Source organism: Panthera onca, chromosome D4 (assembly GCF_046562875.1).
Source record: "Panthera onca isolate mPanOnc1 chromosome D4, mPanOnc1 haplotype 2, whole genome shotgun sequence".
Lineage (NCBI taxonomy): Eukaryota > Metazoa > Chordata > Mammalia > Carnivora > Felidae > Panthera > Panthera onca.
In genome coordinates this window covers 19,188,481-19,206,023 of record NC_138351.1, presented here as the reverse complement: position 1 = coordinate 19,206,023, position 17,543 = coordinate 19,188,481, and the positions used below count along the sequence as shown (strand labels likewise).

The 17,543-nt window shown below is 42.9% G+C and overlaps 1 protein-coding gene across 8 annotated transcripts in view; it reads left to right on the top strand.

Moving 5' to 3' along the window:
- PRUNE2 (prune homolog 2 with BCH domain) overlaps positions 1–17,543 on the top strand; it is a 270,970-nt gene that overhangs the window by 87,754 nt on the left and 165,673 nt on the right. For all 8 annotated transcript variants that reach the window (XM_078436921.2, XM_078436919.2, XM_078436917.2 and 5 more), the window contains one exon: positions 446–540. In XM_078436921.2, the coding sequence (XP_078293047.2) occupies positions 446–540 (95 nt within the window). The remainder of the gene's footprint in view (positions 1–445; positions 541–17,543) is intronic.

Here is a 17,543-nt window from a genome sequence, read left to right as displayed (position 1 = left end):
AGAATAAAGAGGCTGTACTATTTCTCCCTTGCGTCCTTATTGATTTGATGCTAAGTTTTTGACGGCCCCTCTCCTGTACTTTCAGGTCTGTTTCTTCCCTTGTCCCTTTGCCAGTGTCTGGATGCCTCACCATCTTTTATTCATTTTCTTGGCCCCACCCATACTTCTGTATGTGTCCTACCATTAAAAACTCTGTGTGTGTGTGTGTGTGTGTGTGTGTGTGTGTGTGATGAGGGGTGAATTCTATTTCTTGCTAGGAACCTGACTGGTGCAAATACTGTCTCTGATGTGATTTTTGCTTTAATGTGTGTGTTCGTTATGGGTAAAAGAGATCTTATCGGGAGAATACATTGAAATTAACAGGGTTAATTCTTTACATAGTCCCTTGATATTACCCAAAACAGTTCCCCAAGTGTAAATAATGTTTTTCCCCTCTCATCTGTAGGTTTAAGTATTGAACAGACAATGCTGAAGGACATAAAAGAACTGTCAGATGGAGAAATAAAAGTGGCCATCAGTACCGTGAACATGACCCTCGAGGTAAGGGTGGGAATGTTTATTTGGGGGGGGGGTGGCAATGACAAATTTTACAAAAGATTATTCTACAGCATAAGTCAGTGTTGGTCTTTTGCTTTGAATGCTTCGTTGTGATATATTTGAGTAGGAATGCAGGTTATTATTTTGGATGGAAACACTGTGCTAAGTCAATGAAAAATGCCAAACATGGATTACCAAGATGAGTGCTATTTCATTCATCTGAGTACAACAAAACCTACAATGCAAATACTCAAGTTTGTATGTGTGCGTATGTATAGTCCGCTTAATAGCAGCGATTGTACGTGGGATCGGATTCACTTCCACTCGTTCTGTGCACCAGCCCACATTGTCCATCGAACTTTTGTGGGAAAACAGGTTGTCCTTTGGCCCTTGTAAGCTATTTGGATGCATGTCATTTTTGGTAATCAATGGTGACAGCTCAAGTATTCATAAGACGCTCCTTCCAATCTGTTAAATGAATGACTCAGAGTGAATATTACTTTTGCCTTTGTGTGTTTCCTTGGTAAATTATCTTTTGTCGACTTTGGGGGTTTTCAATGACTTGTATGTTCATCTTAATTAACCTAACTAATGGGGATGATATTTTACAGAAGCACATTTGTGCCATGCAGAAGTCTGCATATTTCTTTACTGTTACGTTGCCTTGATCGAGACACTCAGCTCTCAAGTTTATGTAGACAAAAAGTGCTGTATAGCACTTCATCTTTTTGTTTTTAGAATTGTGTGTTGCCATGCTTTTTCTTTTTCCTCATGGTGTTGATGACGATATCAACGTGTGTATTTCTGGTGACCAGCAGGTATGCATGAGGTATCCATACCTCAGAAAAACCAAGAGCAAACCAGGTGCTTTTTTTCTGTAATTTCTGTGGAAAGTTTATTCCCAGTGGATCGACATCATAATTCAGATGTCAATCTGAATAGATCCATATGAGTACCAGGAGGCAGACTGTTGTCACTGGAGATAATCACATTTGGTGGTTATACAGTGCCTCATGGTTTATAGAGCACGTTCTCATTGTATATAGTTCGTAGTTGACTCGATTATTTCTATGGACTTTCATATTGATAAATGCTCCATATAATTAGATGTGGATGTGACTCAATACAAGAAACACATGCAATTTGGGATGTAGTAACTAGATAATCACCTTCAATTAGAAATCTGCTTTGTGTATAGAAATCCAAGGAAAACGTGGATCTTGCAAGGGTCAGTAGCTCAGAGAATCATTTCTCCTAGTTCAAGCCTTAGGGTTTTCTTTCCCCTCCTCCCTCCCCTGTCTCCCTTCATTTAATGGCATCTTATTAGGTTTTAAATGCCTTGTTTGGAATTCCTTTCTAAATTAACATACAGCGTCTTGTAATTGCTTAGGGAACTGTCTGTAGTTAGCAAATTATTTTAAGGCTATTATTATAGACTTACCATAGCTTTCACGTACCTTTAGTTATATTATAGGGGTATATAAATGGCTCTGTCAGATACGTTAAACTGTAAATGTTGGTCGAGCTGAATAAGTGATAAAATGATCATCTACATCTTTACAGTAATTTACATAGAGGTCCAGTAATTAATCAGGCAGTTAAGTATATCTCTGGAAACACTATATGATCTTCTGGGAGGAGGAAGAAGGACATTTGTATATGTAAAGAAGGGTACACAGATTAAACTCCCATCAGCTGAATGAGAGCTTTTCACTTGTGCATAATGGGGATAGTAAAGATGACTGAGAAATGGGAAAGCATCTCCTTAGTAACTTCCTATGATTTCTTTGAAAGAGGAAACGCACGTTATTTATTCAGTCTGTCTGTTGGAAAAAATCTCCCAGTTAAGGGAGGAGTTTGGTTTTCTCCACAGAGCATCCCGTGATGTGGTGTTTTCTGATCCCTACTCACATTTGATTATATTCCAGCCTCCTTTCCATTCCCATGGACCTCACTTTTTAAAATCATGATGGAATACCCACAATCTTATTCTGTGTGTTTTGGAGCAGCTGTCTAAACGCCCTTTGGATTCTCAAAGAAATATTTTTAGTTCCTCTGGGTTTCTTTTTTTAAATCTTTTTAAAGTTTATTTATTTATTTTGAGAGAGAGAGAGAGAGCGCATTAGCAGGGGCGGGGCAGAGAGAGGGAGAGAGAGAGAATCCCAAGTAGGCTCCAAGCCGTCAACATAGAGCCCAACGTGGGTCTCAAACTCACAAATCGTAAGATCATGACCTGAGCTGAAATCAAGAGTGGGTCACCCAACCGATCGAGCTGCCCAGGCGCCCCAGTTCCTATGAGTTTCTAAGTCTCATAGTTTCTAAGTTTCATAGTCTTGTAGATACTTCAGCGTATCTTGAGACTTAGCTACTTCCTGATGACTTTTATAAATTCTCCATTGTTTATAACATTCCCTGAAACTCTCGCAAAATTAAGTCTAAAGGACCAGCTTAGGACTGAAATAGTTATCGTGTCTTCCATTAATTTCGAGCTCGTTTCATGTATTTATTCAATCACAGTTAGACAATATTTTAAGTTAATTGAGGTAAATTAGGTTTAGGAGGTAAAACCATTGCTTTGACAGCTGGGTCACCTCTGGCCCTCCATGTTGTAAGGAGAAAGCTACTAACCCCTTTCTTTCTCATTTTCATGGTAGTATATATCACACTACATACTGGGAGTTCATTCACTGATTATCATTGTCTCTGACCCTTTGTGCCCTTTTCCTTGCTTGCCAATTTGATTATCAGAAGAGAAGCACGAGTGGTTTTGATTCTGTTCCAATCTCTCATGTTTTTTTCTGTTGAAGTTTCACTGATACTCAAGGTTACGTTAGTTTCGGATGTACAGCATAGTGATTGGATAAGTCCATACATGAGGCTTTGCTCACCCAAAGTGAAGCTTCCAATCTGGCATTTTAGTGGCGGAACCAATAGAGAGAAATAAAGGTTGCCAAAAAACCAAATCCTTATTAGAAACTAGAAAGTATAAAAATTAAAAATAATAAAGCCTTCATTGGAGAAGAAAGGAAAGCATCTGTGGATATCAAAGCACGTGTTTCACTGGAACAAACTTTGTGTTCTTTTTTTTTTTTTCTTTTAATGTTTGCTTTTGAGAGAGAGAGAGCGTGAGCGGGGAAAGGCAGAGAGAGTGGGGGACAGAGGATCCAAAGTGGGCTCTTTGCTGACAGCAGGGGACCCAAATCAGGGCTCAATGCAGGGCTCAAACTCACAAACCGTGAGATCATGACCTGAGCCGAAAGCAAGAGTCAGACGCTTGTCTGACGAACGACTAGTCAACCTAACGACTGAGCCACCAGGGCACCCTTCTGCCTTTATTTCCCCTTCATCTTTCCTCTCTCCTTGTCTCTGTGTCCAAATTTGCCCTTTTTTATGTGGACACCAGCCATACTGGATTAGAGCCCACACAATGACCCCATCTTTACTATAATATATCTGCAGCGACCCTCTGTCCAAATAAGGTCACATTCTGAGGTACTGAAGTTAAGACTTCAATATATAAATCTGGGGGTGGGGAGGGGGACACAATTCAACCAGTAAAGTATCCTTTTGTAAAAGTAGTCATTTACCGACAATTTCAAGGAATAAAACTTACAAGACTGTCTGAATGAACCTATTGCCTGCTAAGCACATTTGATGAGTTGCCGCTTCCGCTTACTTTAATTTCAAATCAATTTCCTTTAAATGAGGAACAGTGGGGATTTTCTACCCTTGACATTTCGACTCCTTTATTTGGAGCTGGAGTCTGAGGGAAGTGTTAGGGCTTGTTTTCTCTCTAGGGCTCCGCTGTGCTCTCAGCCCGGGGCCTCCTCATGACCAGCCACTCTGCTATTTGAGACCTGGAACAGAACGCATGGGATACATTCTGGTAAAGTGACTCAGACCGCTGACTCATTCTGCCCTGTAGCGATTACCAGCCAAGCTGCACCTTGGAACGCCGCGGAGGGAAAAGTACCAACATTTTCCCTTAGCGTTTAGAGCCCAGACCAGAATGAATTCCCAAGATCACTGTTAAACTCTTCCCTAACAAAAGGGAACATTTTCTAAGGCCGCAGTGAAGCATCATGGGAACTCTTGTAACCGGGGCTTTAAGACTTGAGCACACCAGTCCAAAATCTGGTTTACCGATTTTAAGCACCAAATATGATTTCTCACTGTTTGAGCTTAGAGATTCTGGAGTTCAAGATGGAAGCACCGTTAGAGTAAGGACGTACTTTGTTGTGTCGTGGAATGCATAACAGTTAATATTTCCAGGGAGCATAGATTATTTTTGTTTAGCATATTCTTTAAAACACCAAACGCTTACACCGAAGGTGACTTTTCAAACCCAACTGGCCAACCAGTGGAAATCTGTGCAACCTCGCCTCCAGGTTTTTGAGTCATAAGTGCCTCCATTTCGTCTAGTATCCAGGCATGCCGGCTCCTCCTTGCTAAAGAGTTAACATTCGATGGCGAACGCTCATTGCGTAGCAGACAGTAGAGTGAGGACTTGCAAGCATCATCTCATTTAACCCTCGCAGAAAGCTCATGAGACAAGCGTGCTGTGGTCCCCCCCGTAGGGGTTAAGGTAGCTCTAACAGCTGTATCAGATAAACCCCAACTCTCGGAGACTCAACACGGAAATTGTTCAGGTTTTGCCGGTGCAGTGATCCACTTTGGTGTTCCTGGTCCAGTGGCCGCGGGTGACCCAGAGACCATGCTCACTGTGTAGCTCCCAAGATGCCTGCAGGCATCTCCATTCTATCACCGAGGTGGGGAAGAACTCGGAGGACCACACGTGGCATCCATCACTTCTGCTCACCTTTCGTCGGCACAGTCCCGTGGTCACGTCTGGCTGCAAGGAAGCAAAGAAATGTCGTCGAGTTACGTGTCCAAGAAGAACCACCTTGAAGAATACTTAGCCGGTCTTTGCCACGATCTCCATCTTGCAGTTGAGGGCATTGGAATCTTGAGAGGTTCGATCATTTGTCCAAAGTACAGTCAGAAGTAAAATCCACGCTTGTCCCGCCCCAGTACTGTTTTCATTGCTTGGGATATGGTACCCTTGGGCAAGGCTAGTTGTAGGCTTTGAGCCCCCTCTGGGCTTCACCAGTGAGTCGTCTAGAGTCAGCGATTGCAGGCTAGACCTCCCCACACCGTCCTTGGTTGAATCCTTCTTTTCTCTACTCTTCATACCAGCCCTTCTTCCTCTTTGTCTTCACTTCTTTGCGTCTTTTAAAAATCATTAGTTTTTATTTATAAACGTCATCTAACTCCCAAGTATTCATACTGAAAGTAATTTTCGGCCCCTGATATAGAGGAGATCTGGTCAATAAAGCAAGTACATAAAAGTAAATAGGAACAAAGATTACGGGGCAAGGGACTGGGTAGGACGAACCATGTAGGAAGGCAAGTGTGATGTTTCTTCTCAGCCTGTTTCTAGAATTCAAGAACAGGGGTATTCTGGTTTACCTTGCTATGATTTAACGTTTTCAGATCAGTACTCCAGATGGAGAGCAGTTATTGAAAAAAAATTTAATGGTAGAGTTGTTTTTTTTTTTAAGTTTGTTTCTGAGAGAGAGAGACAGAACGCGAGCAGGGGAGGGGCAGAGAGAGGGAGACACAGAATCCGAAGCAGGCTCCAGACTCTGAGCTGTCAGCACAGAGCCCGATGTAGGGCTCGAATCCACGAACCGTGAGATCATGACCTGAGCCGAAGTCAGACGCTTAACCTACTGAGCCACCCAGGCGCCCCTGGTAGAGATTTTTTTTATTGGAATGAAGCAGTATTACTTTTGAGCACTATACTAACCCCAAGTAACAAAACTCTGCATAGTTGAGGTGTCAGGAGTTCTCAGTTCATGCCTGGCCCAAGGGTCCAAAGGGGGTTGAAGGAAATGCCAAACACGGTAACTTTCATTGTGTGAATTTAATCATCAGTGTGTGCGAGGCATCTGAAGGATGAATTTAGAGCTACTAATTCGTAGCTTCTTGAGGACAGTGGCAGGATGAAAAAAATGAAAGAAAGAACCATAAAAGTGGACTAACATTCCTTTGGAGCTGCAGTGAGTGGTTCTTGGTAATAAGACATAACTGAGATGAGAGAATTAAAAATCCTTATTTAAAAACTGGCTTATCATATCGGTGGCAACAGCACTTTGTCTTTGAAACAAAATGTACTAAGCAGCTGACGCTTATCATATTTAGAATCCTTACAGTTTGTATGTAGGTAGCTCCTTCTGTAGACGGCCAAAAATACTCCAAAGACACCAAAGAAGCCTGAAAACCAGCCTATCTAGAAGTGCCTTCTAATGCCTTATGATGGGATTCCTGTTTCATATCTACAGCTTGAGTTAAGTTGGAGCTAAGTTGGTGTTTGTTGACAACTTTTCTCTGTTTTACCGATTGGCCGATTTCAGATGGACTTCACATATGGATTCACAGAACTTGGCCCATCTAGCCCGACTTCTGTGCATTTATTTCCCTACCTTGCACAAAATACCTCAACACAGCTTTTCTAGCTACCATTTTGCCGCAGGAATGAGATAGATGGTGATCCAGAGTTTAAAGACTGTAAAGTTACTCATTGTGCTTTGTGCTTTTCTTGGCATAGGGTAGTGCCCTGGGCCTCTGTCCTTCTCTCCTGTAATCCTGATAAAAACGCGTTTACGTGGAGGAGACGGGAAGGGGGCTAGAGAAAACACAGAGCCTTCCCCGGGCGTAAACCTCTCCTCCGGGCTCAGAAATTCCCACGGACTTCCCTAGGCAGCTGTGCAGTGGGAATGAGATAATGAGAGAGGATGCAACGAGGCTGGGGCGGGGAGGGGAATTTACGCGATGCTGGCCTCAAAAATGGTTATTTGACTTGGTGCAGAAAGCAAGCAAGCAGGCTGCGGAAGGAGCCGCGGGCCGGTCCGGGAAGCCCGGGTGGGGTTGACTGGTAGCGAAAGAACAAGGTAGAGTCAGTGCTTGAGGGTGTTTCACTTGCATCTCTAGTGGAGGATGGCATTAGGTGATTCCAATTTATAAGCAAAGGTGGATGTGTATTATTCGTTACCATTCCCCCCTTCCTGTTACATTTTGTTTTCAAGCCCCCCCCCCCCCGTCAAACATGTCCTTGTACTTGCTTCTGAACCAAGAGCTCGGAACAAAACAGGGCTGCAGTCCCCCGAGCCAGGATTCCTGAGATCATGATGTGTCGGGTCCAATTAGCTGCCCCCTCACTGCCTCCTCCCCAAAGCGAAACCGTATTCCAGTCATGTGCTGCTGTGTAGCAAGCCATTCCCAGAACGTGGATGTTATAGGAGTTAGAATTTCTCATATTCTATGGGTTTATCGAGTTCAGCTGGACGGTGCTTGCTCAAAATTTCTCATGCAGTTAACAGTCAGGTGGCGGTTCACTGTGAGCTCAGTTGTGACTGTCACCTGGCTTGAGTTTCATCCAGTGTGACACGTAGGTTCCAAGAGAGACAATCACAAGAGCGAGCTTTTTTTTTTTAATGTTTATTTTTGAGAGAGAGAGAGAGAGAGACAGAATGAGAAGGGGGGAGGAACAAAGAGAGGGAGACACAGAATCCGAAGCAGGCTCCAGGCTCCGAGCTGTCAGCACAGAGCCCGATGCGGGGCTTGAACTCGCGAACCGCGAGATCATGACTTGAGCCGAAGTCAGGCGCTCAACCCACTGAGCCACCCAGGTGCCCCACAAGAGTGAGCTTTCTGAGAGACTCGGGCAGCAGCTGCCATTCTTGTGGCCTAACGTGAAGTGTCTCAGAATGTGACTTCCATCATTTTCGATTGTTCATGCAAGTCTCAGAGATCAGCCCAGACTGATGACATGGGAAATTAGCAGTACGCTGGTAAATGTCTGGAAAAAATATATAGGTGTGCACACACATACACACACACACACACACACATATTACTGATATAAAGAATATATAGCACACAATTTCTAAAAACCCTTTTTTCATAAATAATCATACAGTCGATTAAATCTCATATGAATGAATTAGTTAATTTTTGTGCAACTTGTACATTGCAATGATGCACAGCTCTAGTTTCAAACAAGAATGCATTTGATATTTTTGCTTTCCCTAACAAGACAATGATACCACAAAGACTTTTGTCCGAACTCCACCTGTTTGTCAACAACAGCATGGTTTTGTGCACATGCTGTTCACAATGTGATGGCTAGAGACACAACACGCTTGGAAGTTTAACTTGAATTATTAACTTCTTCTCTATACTTTCTTAAGTCCAGACCTGGCAAATTATTCCCATAGAGATCCAGGTGGGAAATAATTTAGACTTTGTGGTCTAAGATGCAAGATTGAGGATAGTATACAGGAACTTAAATAGCAGATATTTGAAAATGTTTAGGGGCGCCTGGGTGGCTCAGTCGGTTGAGCGTCCGACTTCGGCTCAGGTCATGACCTCACAGCTCATGGGTTCGAGCCCTGAGTCGGGCTCTGTGCTCACCGCTCGGAGCCTGGAGCCTGCTTCCGATTCTGTGTCTCCCTCTCTCTCTGCCCCTTCCCCACTCATGCTCTGTCTCTGTCTCTGTCTCTCTCAAAAATAAATAAAAACATTAAAAAAATGTTTAAAAAAGAAAATGTTTAGCTCATGGGCCATACAAAAACAGTCAGTGAGCTGCTTTGGGTCTGTGGACTGTAGTTTCCTAACCTGCTATAGATAAGCAATACAACAATTAAAAAAAAAAAAAAACAACCTTTGACTTGTAGTGTTGGCCAATTTCTGTAGTGTAAATTCCTACTATGGCTAATTTGGAAGTACGAATATGATATTATCAAAACAGAATTGGGAATAGTTGGTAATACGTTATTGTATAATTGGAATTTGCAAAGAGAGTAGATCGTGAATGTTCTCACCAAGAGAAAAAAAGGAAAAAGATAAAAATGTACCTACGTGAGGTGATGGATGTATGTACTAATTCATTTCATTGTGGGAATCCTTTCTCATACATACCCATTGTCGAATTGCAGACTTTAAGTATATTATATCAAATACATACACATATCAAGTCATTAAATTGTAGACTTTAAATATATTATAATTTTATTTGTCACACAAAACAAATGGGGAAGAGATGTGCAGAAGCATGCCATTATAATAGCATTTTTCCCATGCAGCTACTATAGATATAATCTAAAGAGCACAGAAAATAGTAACAGATAATAAATTATGAAAGAGTGTGTTTCAGATTCTGACTTCTATTTTTGATACAACTTAACGTAAAATATGTAATTCAAGTTTTGTAATGGCTGTGTTTAATTTGCAAATGGTGAGTTTTCAGATTTCCCCCAGCTTTTGTACTTGTCTGTCACTAACCTGTACAAGTCAGTTTCAGAACATCAGTGAGAATTAGACCCCAATGCTTTCTTTTTTTTTAAGTTTGTTTATTTTGAGAGAGACAGAGACGGTGCCAGTGGGGGAGGGGCTGAGAGAGAAAGAGAAGAAATCGCCAGCAGGCTCCATGAAGCCAGTGCTGAGCCTGATGCGGGGCTCGAACTCACGAAACTGTGAGATCATGATCTGAGCTGAAACGAAGAGTCGGACGCTTAACCGACTGAGCCACCCAGGCACCCCTAGACCCCAATTCTTGATGTGAGGAGTAGCATGTGCTTATAGAGAGGGAAGAAATTTGAAGGTGGCTATCTTTGGAGGCCACTTAAGGAGGCAATTGCTTTTGGTATCCAAGGCTGTGTCATTCAGTCCCGGACTTTTTATAAATCAAGGGAGAGTAGGACCTTCATTTATGATTCATAACTTACTCATCTGGTTTCATGCATTTTGGCCAATGGTGGTATATTTCCGACAGCTAATCATGTTAGCATAGATTAAGAGTAGGCGGGGCCACCCAGCAGCCTGAGATAACAGGTCATGTGTATGATACTGAACAACATCGAATAATTAGTCTTTGAGGCCTTTGCTGTCTGGACACAGAACATCACAGCCACCCCACCTTCCCTTGCCGGTCACCATGCATTCTGGGGACTCAGACTCTTGGCAGCCTTGGATGCCTTGTCTTCCCCCTCCCTGCTGTCTTCTCTTCAGCTGGAGACCCAGAGCTCAGTCTCTCCAGCTACACATTGTTGGCATTTTCCTCCCAAGCTTCGACAACCACAGGCTGTGTGAGTGAATTCTGTAACCCTCTTTGGACCACGCCATGGATGGTCCATATCACCGCATCACTCTCCACCTTGCCTTTTCTTAGTAGGTTTTGCACACCTCCCCCTTTTCCACATGTCCGTCTGTCTGCTCCTCAGCAACCCTGCTCCCCTCCTCACTGCCACTTCTGCCTGAGTATGACCAAACTTCCTTCCAGGAACTTCCTAATGCATATTTGTCATTCAAAAGCCAATAAGAAAGGTCATCAAAATGCCTCCGGCTCTCATTTGCATGCTGCGTTTCTGGTACTTCTGTGACTTTATCTGGGGATCTGTCACTTAAATTCACATTCGCCTTCAGGGAAATGGGCATATTATCGGGAGACATTTCGAATGAATTCACGTGTCACTGCATCTCATATAATTACAAATTGTCCACTTCTTCAACAGTCATCAGCAGGCAGTCCTGTCTTATTGAGATCCTTTTGTAGGAGGAGGTCAGTTGCCCCTTGCCTTGTGAAGGAACCCGGGTATTAATGCCCATCGTGCTGAGAAGTGAGCTCCAGGAATTTGGGAGAATTCGACACCTCTCTGGTTATTGCCCTTCCAGAAATGTCGGTAGTTGCGAAGCTAACAGGTAGACATCGGTTCTGTTCACTTTAATCTTCCCATAAGATGACAAAGAAACCACAAAACAGCTTATGAAGTGAATTCTTCCTCCCCTTCCGCACGGCTGAGGGACTTAAGAATCAGCATTTCACAAAATATATCTGTGACAATTTGAACTTTCTTCATGCCACGATATCGGATTCTCTTCTGCATCTTTCTTTATGCGAACCGAAACCCTCAGGACATAGCGATATGCTAGAATGACTGCTCTTTCACTCTGTAAATACATTTTTTAAGTGTACTATAATGTCATTTTGATGGTTTAATTTCTAGAAGGATTTGGCTAATTACATTTTTAGGAATGCATTCAGGCCAGTTTTAGCTGCCTGGCGTTACTTTTAATAGCAGCTGTTGCTTACCTTTTTTCTTGTTTATTTTCTCTCTCTCTCCTGCTTTCAGAGTTATTTTGCTGATTTGGAGACTTGCCCTTGGTTTAAATTAGTTTGTCTGTAACACTCCTGTGAATCATATGCAATATTTTAATGGTTAATTACTGCATTGTATCAACTTGTCATAGAGAAGCAGGCTGTGAGGCTAAAGGAAAATTGTTCCTTTTTCTTGTGACAGAAGAAACCTCTATAGAGAGAGACGGTGGAGCGGGGTTGTATGAATGCCCCTTTCCTGTCCCTATAGGTAAATGCTGAATTGGTTCCCTGAGTAACAAGGACTCTTTTTTAGCACACACTGAAATGAAATAATAAATTTATGCCAAATAGCCAGTGGCAATTCAGAGAAATAAGGAGACTCAAACAAAGGAATAATTTAGGACAGTTACTTTCTAGAATAGACACCTTTTTGTTGTTGTTCCTTAATCCACAGTGATTGCTAAGGTTGGCCGTGTTGAAGGCTAGTGGAGGCGAATGGGTTATGACAGGTCAGTGGTGTCGCCTAGTGGTGGGAAAAGGAAAACAGAGAAGGTACTAGACCTAGGCTTTGGTAATTTATTGTTGTCTTGTATTCCATCAAAAGAATAATTTAATGCTCATTGTATTCCTAGCGCGGGGCTAGTCTTCACCTTGAATAAGTCAAGTTAAAACAAATCAATATAGTAGTAGCCAAGATTTGTTGAGTGTTTACCATGTACCATACATTTTATTGTCACTGTCTCATTGAATGTCTATGACGAGTCTTTAAGATAGGTCTGTCCTTATTTCCAGCTTATAAATGGGTTGTAATAGACTTTTCCAGAAAAAGTAGCTCATGACATTAGGTATTTGTGGCCATGTGTTGCCTTCCAGCGTTTTAGAGTAGGGTTCTTTTCCTGATACCATTATGAAATCTAATTGTCAGTTTCTGGTCAAATACCCATGCCAAGTACATCTGTTCCGGCCTTTGAAAGTACTTTCTTTTATCTCAAAAGCGCAACAGTCATTCTGTACCTCCCCACCCGTGTCATTCCCTACCCATCCATGGAGCCCAAACAACGAGGTTCCCATCTTATACTGCAGTCATTAACATCACTAGCTCAGCCTCGCAGCCGTCAGATCAGGTGACGTGCCCTTGGCACAACAGGGTTGAAGGAGGGCTTGAATGCACACACTCGTTTTGTCACCTGTTTAAGCATTCATCAATGTAGTCATTTGCCCTCAAACATTTATTGAGCAGCTGCTATGTAGCTGAAATGTGGACTAGATATTGCAGTATAGGGGTTTTGGCCTTCCCTAAGCTTATGAAAGATTGGCGATTCTAATTGGTTTAATGGGCCAATACAGGACACGGGAGTTTCTGGCTCAGTAGCTCTGGGGCGGAACTTAAAAATTTATATTTCTAATAAGTCCCTCGGGATGCTGATGCTGCTGGCCCAGGGACCTACTCTGAGTTCCACTGGCTAAGAGCCATTTGATTCAGGTCCCAACTTTTGCATGCATATGCACAGATACTGAGGAAGGGAACCGGTGTTCACTGAGTGCTGTGATAGGTGCTTTATGTTAGTTATCTTTTAAAATTCTGAAACCTTCCTCATGACACAGGCAGTTATTATGTATCTATTTTACAGGTGGACAAACTGAGACTCACAGAGGGAAAATAAACTACCTCAAGCCACAGGGTAGGCATTCCGATCCAAGGACCTCTGATTCCAAAGCCCTTATTCTTTCCCAGTTGTTCTCTGTTGGGTCACAGAAGAATAAGTTTATTGTTATCATCATCATTGTTATCTCTCATCAAGCACGAGAGATACATTCTGATATGAAAGATAGGAAAGGCTGTGCTTCCCCCAAACTTAGTGGCTTCAAAATAACAGTTTAGTGTTTCTTGTGATTCTACAGGTCTAGCCTGAGCTCACTCATGCAGCCACAGTCAGCTCATGGCTCTGCTGGGGGCTGGTTAATCTAAGGTGGTCTCTCTCACACGGACGGGGCCTCAGCTGAGAAGGTTGTGGAGTGGATGGCTGGGTAGCTGAGTCTCTCTTTATATGTGGTCTTTCATGCCAGGCTTCTTTGCTTGAAAACAGAGACCTTCAAAATGGCAAAAGCAAGAATTTTGGGGACTCTCAAGTCCCACCAGGTCAAACTACATGCTCTTGGTCAAAACAAGTCATGGGGCCAGCCCAGAAAAAGAGTGAGGAAGGAGACTGCACCTCCAGCTGGGAGGAACTAGAAATAATCCGTGGCCACGTCAAATCTACCAGAACCGGGGCGTCTAGGTGGCTCAGTCGGTTAAACGTCCGACCTCAGCTCAGGTCATGATCTCACTGCTCGTGGGTTCAAGGCCCGTGTCGGGCTCTGTGCTGACAGCTCAGAGCCTGGATCCTGCTTCGGATTCTGTGACTCCCTCTCTCTCTGCCCCTCCCCTGCTCATGCTCTGTGTCTCAAAAAATAAATAAATGTTAAAAAAAAAAAAAAAATCTTAAAAAAAAAAAAACTACCAGAACCTCCAAACAGGAGTCTTAAGTATTTGTGAACTTTGTCATGGTTGTAGTTGTCTTGTATTTTATTTAGATGAAGACCATCCTATCAAGTGTTCTTAAGAGTCACATTAGAATGTGACTCGTTAGAAGAGTCCCATTGCTGAACAACACTGAAAGAGGACAGAGATGGAATAAAGTTCTTGCTTTTTGATTGCCTTCTAGGATGGGACCAGGGGTCGATGGCTTCAGTATTCTCCTTGCAGGCTTAAAGGTCTTCAGTAATAAGGATATTTTTGTGAGATATTTTAAAAATGTTTATAAAGATTTACTTTGAATTTTCAAGAATTCATAGTAATATGAAATTATAGTATCCCCGAGGTTGCCACCCTAAGCCTAAAGGGAAGAGAGAAGATTTCCAGACCCTGGAAGGGGAAGGCTGAAAAGAGAGGGTCACCTCACGAAGAGTCTTTGGTCAAGGGGTGGCCAGGTTCAAGGTGACCCCAAACAAAGGGAAATGGAGGAACCAACACTCTGCCCTCACTCTTTTTTTTCCCCCCCATCTCAGCACCTGTTGGGGTTTTCTATTGGCTGAAACCAACAGAAAACCAGAGGCTGCAAGAGGCTCTTGATGTTGTCTATAAAGTCACTGTGTGGCAGGCAGGACGGAGGAGGGTGGAGATGTGCTCTGCAGGGACACAAGGAAGACAGCTTGCAGGAAGTTCAGCTGAAGCCCCAAGGCCGTACAGAACTCTCCCCAAGGTGATGTGAGAGGCCGTGACACAAAATTTTCAAAGGAAGTGGAGGAAGCCTAATTATAATGTTTTCAAGCTATTCTCACTATCTTAGACGTAATCAGAGGATTGAAATTTGGAAACAGAAGAGAGAACACATTTTGAGATGTCCATGTCCCATATGACTGCGAGTGAAGGGGCATCGATCCCTCACCTCAAGCTGGGGCAATAGGTTCGGGAAGGTCTCCTCAGAGAGACTCCTATGTGCCCCTTTCAATTTGGGGGACACAGTGTTTGGGCGTATGTTTCACTCGTGCCTAGAAAATGGGAAGGGTGAGAAATATGCGGAGCTGGCTACGTTGGCAGTAAGATCTAGAACAGGTGGCTGCAGGGAGCAGCCCTCACCCTGAGAAAACTGTTGGAGTAAAGCGGATGCAGGATGGCTATGTGGGCCAGTTCTGAGCCACCTGCAAGAGACAGCCAGCATGCAGGTTTTAATAGATCCTGCCCAAGAGGGCTGACTTGAAGGGAAGACAGGCAGATCTCGGCTGGGAGAAGCTAAGAGCAGAGCCAGCTTCCTCGGGGCTGGGGCAGTGAGGAATAAGTACGGAGTTCAACTGTCCAGGATACGAGGGATCTGCCAGTCCACGGGGAGCCCAGGAAGGTGACCCACCTGTGAGGAACAGGAAGCTAGTAGACAGATATGCCATCACATAATAATCAAGCGACCATTTTTTTAAAGATTTATTAATTTGGGGGAGAAAGGGAGTGCACGCAGGGAAGGGACAGAAACCTGAAGTGGGCTCGGTGCTGACAGCAGCGAGCCCCATGCGGGGCCCGAACTCCCCAACCATGAGATCATGACCTGAGCTGAAGTCAGACGTTCAACTGACTGAGCCACCCAGGGGCCCCTCAGGTGACAGTTTTTCTGCTTCTCCTACCTCATCTGGCTTTCTAGTCTCCAACTCAAAAAGGGTCCGGAGCGACAGTTCGCAAAATGAATGAGGAGCAGAGGGGGTGGATGGGGAAAGAAGGAAGAGGAGATCATACAGTGCATCCCACCTGCAGTGGGACTCCCTGGGGGAGGGGAGAAGCTTAACTCCGTAAAAGTCGGCAATTCTGCCAGACTACTAAACTGAGGCTACTTCCTGTGAATTGAAATGCCCGAGAAGCTTTGCTACCTGAGAGTAACAAAAACTTGTCCAGAAAAACCAGGAGGGTTGCCTGATGTTTTACGTAGGATCGGGGCAAGAATTGGCCCGCGTGATTAGCCCCTTGTGAGTCCTGCTTATTGTACATATCTGTACATACCCGTCGAGAAACATGAACTATGATTTTCTCTGAGGTAAGGGGGGTGGTGGTTCCGTCGCTCCTTCCTTGAATTCCTCCTGCCAGGTCTTCATTCCTTTGTGAATTCCTTCTTCTTAAAAACCGTCTCAATTTTTTCTACGTGAGAATCTGTTGGAAGCCAAATGGAGAAGTCAGTGAGAGAGGGAGCAAACAATGTGTTTTTGCTTAAGTGCCTGTCTCCTAAGGATCTCCCTGGGCTTACAACGTTTTGGCTATAGGAACCCGAAGTGAAATGATTTAAAACTGAACCATACTTGACAGGAGAGCGTGTTGGCGTCAGCATGAAAATTAAAAGGTAACATGTCCAGGACCAAGATATAAAGGGGGAAAAAAGCTTTCTTCTTTGCAAGAGTAGGAACACCCTGATGGAACTTTCCAATTATTAATACTTTTTTTTTTTTTTTTTTGCATTTAATGAAGATTTATGTACAGGTTTGAACTTTGAGTATTCATCCATTGTTTGATTTCAGTTTGGGATATTTGCAAACTTTCTTCCATTTTTATATTCATGTATGTGTTGGGCACCAACATGGTACATGAATTTGTTTTTGTTGCTAAGAAAGCAAGTAAACATGTTAACATTTAATCTTCCAGTAATGGAATCGGAAACAAAAATCTCAGCAACTTACAATGCTGTTCAGTGATATTTTTCCGCTGCCTGTTGTGAGAAGTTAGGGTATGTAAAATAAATGATGTATGGAGCTGTAGAAATGCGACTTTTCCAGACTACCTTATGTCTAAGGAACATTAAACATAGGGTTCTCGTTTAGCAAATAAATAACCATTCATTTCAATGGCTGCATAGTCTGGACTTCCGTGCATATTTTTGCAAAGATAAGGAGAGGCCATTAGGGATTTAATATAAAATAAATCGCCAAGGGGTCTTCTTGTAGTCCTAGTCTTTCTGCCACATGGTGTGTTACTAATGTGCATAAATGGGCTTAAATGAATTTGTTATCTGTATTACATTTGCAGTATGTATATATTTATATATTATTTTTTAATTGTGTTTAAAAATAAAACATTAAATACATCATTTTGGAGAGTTGAAAACGTAGAATATGTAAATCAATCAGCTTCAATTAGTATTAAAAATGTCAGTATATTAGACTTGCCTGTGGGTATATTTACCCCACAGAGTTTAATATATTTTAGTTCTGTCATCTATGAGGTAGCCATATGGTTAATTTGTCACCTTATCCTAGTAGACTGTTACAATCCAAGCTCGATTAATGACATAGCACTTACGCCCCGTTGAAAGAGTCCACGTCTTGGTTGTTTTAT